Source organism: Manis pentadactyla, chromosome 12 (assembly GCF_030020395.1).
Source record: "Manis pentadactyla isolate mManPen7 chromosome 12, mManPen7.hap1, whole genome shotgun sequence".
Classification (NCBI taxonomy): domain Eukaryota; kingdom Metazoa; phylum Chordata; class Mammalia; order Pholidota; family Manidae; genus Manis; species Manis pentadactyla.
In genome coordinates, this window is record NC_080030.1 from 109,195,895 (window position 1) to 109,208,559 (window position 12,665).

Genomic DNA, 12,665 nt, shown 5'->3' on the forward strand with positions numbered 1-12,665 from the left:
TCGGAAAGGCCTACATGAAAGAGCGTGAGGGTGAAACAGAAACAGGTGGGGACAGTGGGAAGGGACGGCGGGGAAGGGGGGAAGGAAGGGGAAACAGCTGCCTGGTTCTTCCTCAACATGGACAATATTTTGTATGACTCTGAATCTCAGTCAACTAAGAGCAGAGGTTTAAAGAAAGAGAAGTTGGTTAGAACAGCCTCTTCAGGACCTGGACTACTAATTAACTGAAGTACAAAACCAAGCGGCAGGGCAGAAGGAATCTGCAGCGGGTCAGATCAGCACAGGTTTGCATTACTCCTGGCCTGGTGTATTCTGATAGCAAAGAAAGCAGGGTGATGACAAAATTTATAATCCTTCTTAAAAGCACTGGACATTCAACAAATGTAAGTTCTATTACAAGGAATGAGAATAAAGTGTTTCTTAGCTCATCACCTCCCCAAACACATCACAGGCATAAGTTACCGTTCCTTTCCTTTTGGAGCTTCAGGGCTAATATACAGATGGGACCTGCCGGTGCCTGAAAGTAAAGCCATCAAGTGAGAGAGTCTATAAACACATGTTCATTTGTAAAATACACTGGTACCTGGCACATGACACAGGGAGCCGTGCAGGTGTCTGTGGAGATGCATGTGTATTAGGTCAGGATGGGAGGGAAGTACCCAAGGGAAGGACACTTGGTAAAGCTGAGACAGAAGTTAAGATCTGGGGTTAATTACACTTAGGGTGACTGTGATAATGGCATGAACGTGTGCTCAGGATATCACTGGATGGGAATGATCTTCTTCGGGGCTCACTTGCTTCAGCTCAGAATTAAATAACCCTACTTTGGAAATAAATCTGAGGGGTTTTATAAACTGTCTACATTTCCCAACATCTTTTCTAAAAACAGTGAGGAAGTCATTTTTAAATTACCTACTTAAATAAGAACATAAAAAGGGAAACCATCTTTGCAGTCACTTCAGTTTCTTAGTAAGTTATTTCAGAAATCAATTACCTACCTATTTTGACTCTCCCCCTCTCAGGACCTTCTCCCATTACTAGGATATTTGCTGGTTTCTAGAAATAGAAATAGAGCATTCGAATTACTATGCTTATTCTTTTGACATGCTCTAAAATGGAAAAAAGTTCTTGTAATATGAAAATATCACTTTTATATTTTCATCAAAACCATAATCGAATATTGAGTTCTTTCTATGTAGTTAAAACATAGACATACCAGAAGTTAGCCTAACTTTACATAAACATCCTTGCTTTGGAAACCACTTATTTTCAAAATTATATCATACAAATAATTACAAAGGAATTAAAGCTATCATTTCTATTCACCCCCTCAGAACTAACAATTTAAAAATAGTAATTTTAAAACCTGCAAATTATAAACTGTCCACTTTCTGCCCATAACAAAGAGTTTTTGTGGCTGAAAAATGTTATATAAATTTCAAACCACAACATAATTATCTTCATTTAAACAAATCAAGTAGGATATCCTTGCTAAATACTTCTAAAATACTGTAGGAAAACATGATCAACACTTAACAGACTCCATTAAAATTCATACACATTTTCTGCTTATTGTTCATGTAAAAGTGAGAAGTTCCAAATATAACTTCAAGACATAAGTAAGTAAGAACGAGGCTGGAACAGAGCTACGTGAAGGGAAACGCAGGCCGCAGACGCATCTGTCGTCCTTTGAGTCTTGCTCGTTTGTAGACACAGAAACGGTAGAGAGAGGCTTTTGGGCAAGTCAGTCTCCTCTGCAAACTCTTTGAAGAGGAAATGTATGGTCCGTTTACTCAATAAACGAATATATTTTCAGTGTCTTCTAGGGACAGAGACCCATGCTGACCGTGCTGAGAAGAGGGAAACGAGCACAGGGAGCCGAGCGCCTGACCCCCAGATGCCCACTATTCAAAGGGAAGGAAGAGCACGAAGCTTTGTGTGCTAGAAGCCAGTGCAACATACGAGTCAGAGAGAGGACTGAGGTCTTGGGTTGGAGGTTAGAGTACATTACTTTTAAGATTCCTTCCAATCTGCTGACTTTTTTCAAGTTTCAATGAAAACAATAAGCACTAAAAAAAAAAAAAAAGTTCAGAGGAGGAAGTGATCAGAGTTCCCACTGTTAAGGGAAACAAACACTCCTTGCGGGTGGGGTAAGGGTGGTGCCCACGATCCAGGCCCTGAGCAATGAACAGGAAGCAGCACCGCAGACGAGGGGCAGGGCAAGGGCAGCCCAGGAGATGGCAGGAGGTCCGCCTGGACAGGAACCAGAGGGCTCGTGCGGGGCAGCAGAGCACACCGAGACGCTGGGTGGTGCCAGATGCCAGGTGAGGTGGTCTGACCCGTGTATCACATGTGGTGAGATGACAACAGACGGGGAGGCATCAGGGCACCAGAACCGGTACTAGAGATAGGGCTTTGTTCAGGGTCGTCTCAGCGGAAGTGGAGAGGCAGGCATGGAGCTGGGCGCTTTAAGGGAGACACCGACAGGACTTCATGATGGGTTGGCATCAAAAGATGAAAACAAAGGGCGATAAAGATTTCACGAAGCTTTTGAGTTGATGGGATTGGAAGGATGGTGTCTTTATTATGGAAGAGTTGTGAGGGGCACTGGGCTGGAGGGGGAGCAACAGAGAAGGCGGTGACATGCTGCGCTTGAGCAACATGAGATGCCTGAGTCACACTGACCAGGGGCATGGGGGCAGGGAGACCTGGGATTTGAAATAGGAAGACATTGTCACTGGAGTGTGATAACTGAAGACATGAGCAAGATTAACCTACCACTGCAGAAGAGAAAATAGCATCACACAGAAATTCACAATTCAAGTCTGACAGCTATTTGTCAAAGAGCCATTACATATCAAACATTGTACTACAGGCTTTCAGGAAAGGAAGAGAAATAAAAATGAAGCCCTTGACTTCAAGGAGCTTAAAAACTAGTTCAGGAAGGACAGACAGCTCTTTAGACAAAGCAGATGGTGCAAGAAGTCCGGAACAGCAAACACAAGCCGGGGATGAATGATCTGCTCAGGGAGTCTTTAGGAAGGAGATGACTGTGTATGGATTTAAGGACAACTAAGATCTTGATAAACATAAAGAAAAGAATGGTTTCTCAGGTTCAGAGATCCCCATAAGTGAGAACACGGCCAGAAAAACACAGACATGGCATATGTGGAGAGCTTACAAGTATTTTGATATGACTAGAGCATAGGGTGCTCAGTGCGGAAATAAGACCAGAAACTATGCTGGTAATAAATTGCCATTAAAAAACCTAGAACTTACTCTACAGGCTAATCCGAGACAGGACAGACAGATAATCGCGAACTATAAAAGGAAAAGGAACCAGAAGCTATGTGAAGGATGAACAGGGAAGTGTGGCTGGACCACAAAGCAGAGAGAGAGACTCTATCTGGAATTGGGCTACCACAATCCAGGGGAAAGCAAGGGCACCCCAGCTTGCGGCAGGTCAGGGAGGATACCGAAGAGCGTTTCGAGGCAGAAGCTCAAGACCTGGCATTGCTTTCTGACACTGCCCCCTCCACCCTCCAGAGCCAGTCACTCAGCAAATACAACTGTCAGTAGTGGTTTGGACGCTAGAGACACAGCAGTGAACAAGACCAGGAAACCCCTTGCCCCATGGAGCATGCTTTCTGATGGGAAGAGAAGGCAGTAAATAGACAAATGTAGAGTCCTTCTGTACTGACAAGCACTGCAGAAGGGAGACGTGGGGAACAAGAGCTGTCCGCTGCTGGTCCCAGATGGCTGGGGGCTCTACAGGACTCTGCCTTTACAGAGCCACCAAGAAACATGCCTTGAAGGACCCCTGAACTCACAAGAGGTTGGGGCTACCTCAAAGAACCCCCAGCCGCCACCCCAAATGTGTTCCTGTGGCAGGAGAGTGAAGGAAAGGCAGGCCTGAGAGGAGATGCCAGTACTTCAGTGGGGACCCTGAACCCTGGGACAGCGGCAGGGTGAGGACACTGAGCCTGCTACGCCCCAATCAGCCATGGCTCTCGAAGGGACTAACGGAAACCTAGATGCTACTAGGAGAAGCACAAGGAACCCTCTCTGGAGGAAAAACTCCCTAACTTGGGCCTAACGACTAAAGCAGTACATTTTCCTGCTAAAAGCATATTATTTCCACATTGGATTAAAAAAAAAATCCATTCATATACTACTTACAACAGATCCACCAAGTGGAAGGCCCATAAAAGTTGAAAGCAACAGGCTATTTAAAGATGTATTAGGCAAACTGCTGAAAGAAAGCTGAATCAATTACAGTAACATCACACAAGAGGGCTTTCAAAAACAAAAGCATTATTAGGAGCAGAGATGGTCACTATATAATGATAGAATATTCAATTCAACAAGGAGAGGCAACACTCCTGAACTTGTCATGTACTTGAAATATATACTCATATATATATATATGTGTGTATATATATATATGTGTGTGTGTGTATGTATGCATATATGTACATATACTTCAGGGACAGTGATAACACACTTTTTTCAATTTTTGATATGTCAAGCAGACAAAAGATGAGTAAGATACAGACTATCCAAAGGACACAATTAACGTGGTCAATCTGGCAGACATATGCACAACTTTTTTTTTTTTTGAGAGGGCATCTCTCGTCTTTATTGATCAAATGGTTGTTAACAACAATAAAATTCTGTATAGGGGACTCAATGCACAATCATTAATCAACCCCAAGCCTATTTCTTCACAGTCTCCAATCCTCTGAAGCATAACGAACAAGTTCTTACATGGTGAACAAGTTCTTACATAGTGAATAAGTTCTTACAAGGTGAACAGTGCAAGGGCAGTCATATCACAGAAACTTTCGGTTTTGATCACACATCATGAACTATAAACAAAAGTCAGATATGATTATTCATTTGATTTTTATACTTGATTTATATGTGAATCCCACATTTCTCCCTTATTATTATTATTATTATTTTTTTAATAAAATGTTGAAGTGGTAGGGAGATGCAAGATAAAGGTAGAAAACATAATTTAGTGCTGTAAGAGGGCAAACGTAGATGATCAGGTGTGTGCCTGTAGACTATGTGTTAATCCAAGCTAGACAGGGGCAATAAAACATCCACGTATGCAGAAGATTTCTCTCAGAACAGGGGGGGTGAGGTTCTAAGCCTCACCTCTGTTGATCCCCAATTTCTCACCTGATGACCCCCCTGCGACTGTGCCTGTCTTAGGTTGTTCCTCCCTTGAGGAATCTTACCCGTCTCTGGCTAACCAGTCATCTTCTGGGGCCATACAGGGAAATGTAAAGTTGGTAAGTGAGAGAGAAGCAATATTGCTTGAAAAGGTTAGCTTTTTACTTCTTTGCAGATTTATGCCCTGTGGCTTCTATGCCCAGCATTTGTCTTAAGGTATCTTTACCACTTGGAAGAATTATGATACTCGGTAATTTTCAATATGAGGCACGAATTCTACTAAAGGGTTGTAATTAGGAAGGAAGAAAAGCTATAGAAGTAGCAGACATATGCACAACTTTTAACCCAATAATTAGAGAATATGCCTTTTTCAAGCACACGTGGGACATTCACAAATACTGATTGTATGCCAGTAGGTTTCTAGAAATTTCAAGGAATTGTTCAGGAACCTATGAACTAGAGAGGATTTATGAAGCCTCTAGGATAAGCAGAGGAACAGGAGAGAAGGTGCAAATAAGCGACCTTACAAATTCAAAAAGGAACATAATTACAGACCCAACAGAAGTTAGAAAGCTAAAAGAACCCTATAAGGAACTTTATTAACTTTTAAATGTGTACAAAACAACCAAAGTCAAAATATGTAACCTACAAGTTGATTCAAAATGAAGTAGAACAACCTAAAGAAACCAAGTGCTAATAAATTGCAACTGTAGTGAAAAATCTTCCCATCAAGAAAATACTGGACCCCAAATGATCACAGAGGACAGTTCTCCAAGTTTTCAATGACAACATTGTTTCAATTTTATTCAAATGTTTTCAGAAAATAGAAGAAGAGCGAATATTCTCAACATATCCCAGAAGGTCAATAACCTTGATAGCATAACCATGTATGAAAACCAAAGTATGAGAATGAAAAATCTCAGACCAACCTCACTCGTGAATATAGACACAAAAATACTAACATATTATTAAGCCAAATCCAGAAATAGGAATGCCAGTGTAGCTTAACATAAGAAAATCTATCTAAGTCCAACACCATATCAACAGATTAAAGAAGAAAGATGATATAATTATCTTGATAGAGGCTAAAAGGGCAGGTAATAAAATTTAACACCCATTCATGATCAAAACTCTCAGCAAGTTGAACTGGAAAAAACTTCCTTAACCTAAAAATAGATGTATATCAAAAACTAAGAAGGGAACTGTGGGGAAAATGGAACTTTCTGACTAGGATTCCCACGTGCCCTTAACAGTGCCCACTGTATATATAGTAAGAGCACGTTTGCACATTGCTGGGACATTTACTGGCAACAGTGCCGCTGGCCAGTCACGGGAGTATCTGTCCAGGGGAGGGGTAGAGAGGAAACACCCATCTCTCCTCTGCCTGTGTTCCCAGTATGTAACTGATCAGGTGTCCGTCAGTCACCGGGGACCTGCCCACAGGGTTGCGCCCTGAGCGTGGGAGCAAGGGTCAGGCCACCGCTGGGAGAGCAGAGAGAGCCACAGAGTCCCGGCGCTCCTGGGGGATTCAGCCAGAGCGGGGCAGGGAGCTTGGAGGGCAGGGAGTGGACTCTACAGCCGGTCTTGGGTGCGTGCTTGAGTCAGCCGTGTACCGACCTACCTGTGACCACTGTGAGAATGAACATAACCCTTTTTCCCCCCAACTGCTTGCCCTTGCCTGTGTTCAATCTCAGCAAGTTCATAGAGAACTTCCCTGGGTAAGGAGCCCCCCTCCTCCTGGAGCTACAGAAACATTGAAAGTATTCCCTTTAAAATCAGGAGTGATGTATGGACACCCCTGATATCACTTGTAAAATCAACCTTGTCCTATAAATTAAAGGCAAAAGAAGAGTATTGTTATTTGTAGATGATATAATTATCTATATAGAAAACCCCAAATACTCATAGACAAATTATTGACAATAGTAAGAGAGTTATTAGGATGTCTGAATGAGCAATATTTAAAAAGCTGTATTTCTATATACCAGCAAAAAAAAAAAAAAGGCTAGGAAATACAGTTTTTCAGAGGCAGCATTTCCATACCACCACCAACAAAATCTCCAAGGTGTCTCGGAAAAACATCAAAGGATATACAGGCTTTTATGCATCACACCTTGAAGCCTTATCTTAAATGACATTAAGAAATCCTAAATAAACTGAGAGTTCATATTAATAGAAAAGACATTAAGTCCTCCCTATACATCTCTGTAAATTCAATGCAATTCCAATGAAAATTCTATCAAGATATTTTTGTGGAATTTGAAAAGCTGATTTTAAAATGTATGTGGAAGAGCAAAGGGCTAAGAATAGCCAAGATATTTGAGAAGTGTTAGCGTAGGGGATGAGGAAAGATATTGGGGTCAAAATATTATGTCAAGACTTACGGTAAAGCTGTAATTATGCAGACAATGTGGTCCTGGTACAGGGACAGGCACCCTGACCGATGGGATGACGGAGAACCTAGACGGATCCATGACACAGAGATGGAGGAACTTCGGATCAGTGGAGAAAGGAGGAACTGGTGAATAAATGCCAGCACAACAGGTTCTCCAAATAGAGAAAAATAGTTACATGAATCCTCAATACATCCCATACACACACATCAGTTTCAGGCAGATTAAGTCGTAAGTGTGAAAAGCAAAACTTTAAGACTTTGGGAGGCAAAAAACATAGGGAAGTATCTTTCTGACTCTGAGGTAGGCAACAAGTTCCTTAACAAGATACAAAACATAACCATGAAAGAAAAGATTGATAAGCTTGACTACTAAAGTAACTTTCAATCATCAGAGATAAAGAGAATAAAAAGACAAATCACAGACCAGTAGGATCTGCAACCCACAGAAGTGACAAAGCTCAGGACCCAGAACAGAGGCTGCCCACAAATCAGCACAAAATGACCTGTGGCAAGACGGGCTGTGCCCAGAACAGATATTCAACAGAAGGAGAAACAAGTTTAACCACAAAGTACACAAAAACACACTCAACCTCATCAATAATCAGATGATTGCAAATCAAAATCACAGTCTAACAGATTGATTAAAAATTAGTAACTGTTGAATAGGAAGTAGGCCGCGGGAACTCTAATACACAGCCAGCGGGAGAATACAGTTACAATTTCTCTGGAAAACAATTTGGCATCATCTTGCAAAACTGAACAACTGCATACCTTCAATTCAGTGATTACATTTTTAGATATACCAGAGTATGTTCACAACAGCACAGTTTGTAACATTAAAAATAATACAGACACAATCCAAATTTCTACCTAATAGGAGAACGGAGAGATTAATTGTGGTGGAGGCACACAATGAATTTCAAAACAACAGTGAAAATCACTGAATTACAAAAGAGGTAAAAAAAAAAAAAAAAGTTTAACTCTTGGAAACATTATGTCGAGTGAAAAAAACAGTTTTTATAAGACTATATATAGCAAATACCACTTTCATAAAGCTTAAAGCCCAGTAAAGCTAAAGAATATACTGTTTAGGCACACATACAACTGTGATAAACCTATTTCTAAAACGGAGTGAATGAATGATTGAAACTTCAGGGTATTTGTCACCTGTGGGGGGGAGGCATGAGGACAGAATGGGGGGAAACAAACAGGAGCAAGGCGGTCAAGTTCCAGTTACTGGGTTAAGTGCCAGGCTTTGCAAGGGGCATAAATGTTCCAAATATTCTTTTGTCTTTTTGTAGACAAAAAGAAGATAGTAAGGACAAAAACACAAAGCAAGGAGTCGGGATAGTGCTGTTGGGAGTGGACTGGGAGGGTGTTAGGTTCAACATTATTTAAGCACTGTTTTAAATTACACAGAGGACGCGTCATTGAGAAGGCCCCTTTGGGACAAGGGCGGCAGAAAGGGCAGTAACAAGCTCGGGAGGAGAGGAAGAGCAGGCCGAAGGGAGGAGCAGGTGGCAAGGCCCGAGGCAGGAGCGGGCCTGGGGGACCGGAGGCAGCCGGGGAGAACGGTGCGCGTCAGCAGGGGCTGTGACCCGGTGCCGATGATCCTAGAGAGACGGGAACCCAAGGGAGGGCTCCCAGCGCTCCGCTTCCTGCACCAGTCATTTCACAGCCAGAGCCGGGTGGGTTCAGGGGCACAGTTCCCGCTCCAAGAGTAGGTGAGGGCTGCCCCAAGAGTGCAGCAGGTCAAGGTCGGGTGTGAGGGGCAGTCAGGGTGAACCCCGGCAAGCTTGCAGGCTGGCTGCCGTCGGTGTGAGAGCAGCAGGGCAAGGGGCCAGCAGGGAGGCCGGGCGAAGCGGGGCGTGTGGGGCCTGGAAAGGCCTGTGCGCGGTGGAACGGTGCACAGAGAGGAGGAGGCCCAGCTGCTACGCCGCAGAAAACACCTTCTACATCACACGCGGGAAGCCTATGGAAGCTCCACACGCGGGGCGACCAGGAAGAGTCTGAGACGGGGGCAGAGGCAGGGGCCTGGCTCGGGAGGGCGGTGACCAAGGGCTCTCGCACAGTCCGAGAAAGGACCCCGAGCTCAGCAGGAAGGACCCTGCGCCAGAGATCTAGAGTTGCAGAGGGAGTTATTCTTAAATGCACATCCCTTAACTCAGATTAGCGCCCCCTTTCAGAATGAACAAATGTTAAAGTCACATGACACTTGATGTTTCAAATAACAATGGTAACAATAAATTAAGTGACATAAACACCATTAAAATGAGCTTAATTTTCCAAAGCATTTCACATCTCTCCTTGCCTTTTTCTTAACAGAAATACTCAAGGGCCAACAGGACTGGAGGCAAGACTCAGAGCTCCATCTAATCCTCAAAATTCCACATGGAGTTGTATTAACAGATATTATAGTACTTTTCAAAAAACTACCTTTAATAGTGATTAAGTAAAAGTAAATGTTTTTAAAAAAACAATAAAGGAAACTGCACTATGCCCACACACCCACACATACAAACCTAAAAGAATGAAAAAAGGACACCAAAATTGTCCTGACCTAGTGACATCCCAATTAACACAGACTATGCTTTACAGAAACCCCTCTTCCTATGAACACCAATACCAGCTGTGAAAGAAAGTGCACATTTCAGTCACCATAGAAACAGCAGAAATGGCAGGAGATGGACCTTACATCTAAGTTATCGGCAATAAAATTGGATAGGCAAATAAAGGCTGCAGGGTTTAAACTGTATTTTAGAGGCAGAAGTCAGGGAAATACTGGGAAAAACAATATGATTACTTAGACACTATTCTGGAAATATCTGCATCTTAGCAGAATTTAGTTAATTCCTGAATTCACATTCATGAGGCTTTACATGTAAACCAGATTTGCTTTTTCCTTTTATGGAATCAAACTTTTCTAGGGTTAAATTTATTTCAGTCAACTGGCACATCATAAGAAGAACAGCCTAGAGATACACAATTATACTACTACATTCACTTTCACTCCCACCTCAGGACATCTGGAACAAAAATACGAAGCCCACACCATGCCTCTTATCAGCACCAAGAAAGACAGAAAAACACAATTATCTACAGGCCTGAATAACTGGAACAAAACCAGCCAGAATCTCAAACCAGACTGGTTTCCAAACAATGAACAACACTGGCCTGACATCAATGGCTACAACTACTTTTTTATGTAAAAATAGTCATGGCACAACTCCCCTCACATCTGAATCATAAGTACATTCCCAGGAGAAAATTCTCAGTTCCTGCACCTTTGTTACACTGCTCTCTCCATTGTTCACCCTGAATGAGTAACTGTCTGTCCCATAACAGAGCAGAGAGCTGTGCAGAGTAAGACACGTGCTTCTTTTCTTAGCAAACACAACAGTCATTTGCTAACAGCATCAACCTGTTGTAGCTGTCACCCCCGTTAAAGAGAAATACGCAGGCCCAACATGGGGTCCCTTCTGCTGGGCCAAGTACCAGTCCTGGGCTTCATGCCTCACGTAACTGCAGTTCTAACTTCCCCCGTGATGCAGTCAGGAACTCCTGTCAGCACCCACAGGGCAGCGCCCCGGGTCCTCCCCACTGCCTGCAGGAATCCACATAGGACCCTTAATTCCCCCAACCAAGGTGACCTCTCTGAAATACTCCTTTTCTGCTCATGACTTCCTTGTCCTGCCTTAAAAACCCTCTCCCTTCTGGAGCCCTTCGGGGCAGCTTTACTTGCTGCAGGAGATGCTGTCACGCCATGAATCTGCTTAACAAAGCCAGTGAGAACTTCAAATTTACTTGGATGACTTTTGTTTTTTTAACACCCCTTAAAATAACCTCATTGGTAACAGGAAATTTTAAAATATAAAGAATCTGATCCTTGCAACTGCAATCTCCTAAGAGGCAGGGAAGCCATTTCTGTTATCACTTTATGTATCGGCTGAAATCCAGGCACACAGGGTTTAATAAATATTTGTTGAATAGCTGAACAATTTGCCAACAGTTAGTGCTCACGGTCCCTCTGTGGGCTGAGAACCATGTCTGTGAGCATCTGTGCTTTACCTGTGGTTTATTTTGTGCATCCATTAGCAAGACATGCCCTAGGAGAGGTTATTTTTGGGTCTGGGGGTGCTCAAAACCTTTTCCATATAAATTAGTGGGATTGCTTCTTTTGCTTGACACCATTTCCACTTACAAAAGATTTCACAGGACACTCCCCTGGGGCAGGGTGCTGAGGGACAGGGATGAGACCTGTAGGGGTTTTCAAAAAGTCTGATTTTAGTTTACTCCAGGGTTTCAGCAATCACCCATATGTAGTGACTCCCACGTCCACACCTGCCCAGGCCCCTACACTTCTATACACTTCAGAGATAAGTCAACAATAACCCACAATCACCTCGGTCAACCTGTTCACACTGAATGTCTACTGCCTCTTTTTCTGGTCTCCCTTCTCAGTCACTCAGTCAACAAAGGCAGAAGTCTGAACACCCAGTCCTTCATACCTCAGATCGAAATCAACATTGTGGGGCAATTAAAAAATTCAGAGAACCTAATCACTGTCTAAAGTATTGTTTCTAAGCAAAAAATATTACTATCTACAACTAGATGCAGGTTATTTGTAAATCGGGAGCAGTCTAATTTTAAATTATAGACTGTGATTCATTTCATTTTACCTTAAAATGGTCTAGAGGTATCTATAATGGGCAACTATGTAATGAAACCGTGGTGCTTACAGTGAGCAGGCCTGTCAACCCAGCACTGCACAGCAGTTAGCAAAGCCCTTCTCTGCTTGGCCTTTGAGGAGCAACAGGTTGACAGCAGGGGTAAGACCTTCTCTTCTCTAATAAGAACCAAAGCAACCATTACAAAAAGCTTAATGTAAGACAAGAAGGTATCTAGAAGGCTACTTACCTAACTACCATCAAGGTCACTAAGAGTGTCCCGAGGATCTATTCCACCCTGACAACGACCAGAGTGGGGCTACACACTCTGCTACTCCCTCTGAGTGTAGGTTACACCTACTGACTTCTAACGAACAGACTACAGCAAAGGGTGTCACTTCTACGGTTAACTTACAGAACAC

At 42.9% G+C, this 12,665-nt stretch overlaps 1 protein-coding gene across 5 annotated transcripts in view; it reads right to left on the minus strand.

Moving 5' to 3' along the window:
- The window catches only part of CDK19 (cyclin dependent kinase 19), a 108,545-nt gene that overhangs the window by 21,996 nt on the left and 73,884 nt on the right, over window positions 1-12,665 (minus strand). For all 5 annotated transcript variants that reach the window (XM_036902973.2, XM_036902967.2, XM_036902968.2 and 2 more), the window contains one exon: window positions 999-1,056. In XM_036902973.2, the coding sequence (XP_036758868.1) occupies window positions 999-1,056 (58 nt within the window). The remainder of the gene's footprint in view (window positions 1-998; window positions 1,057-12,665) is intronic.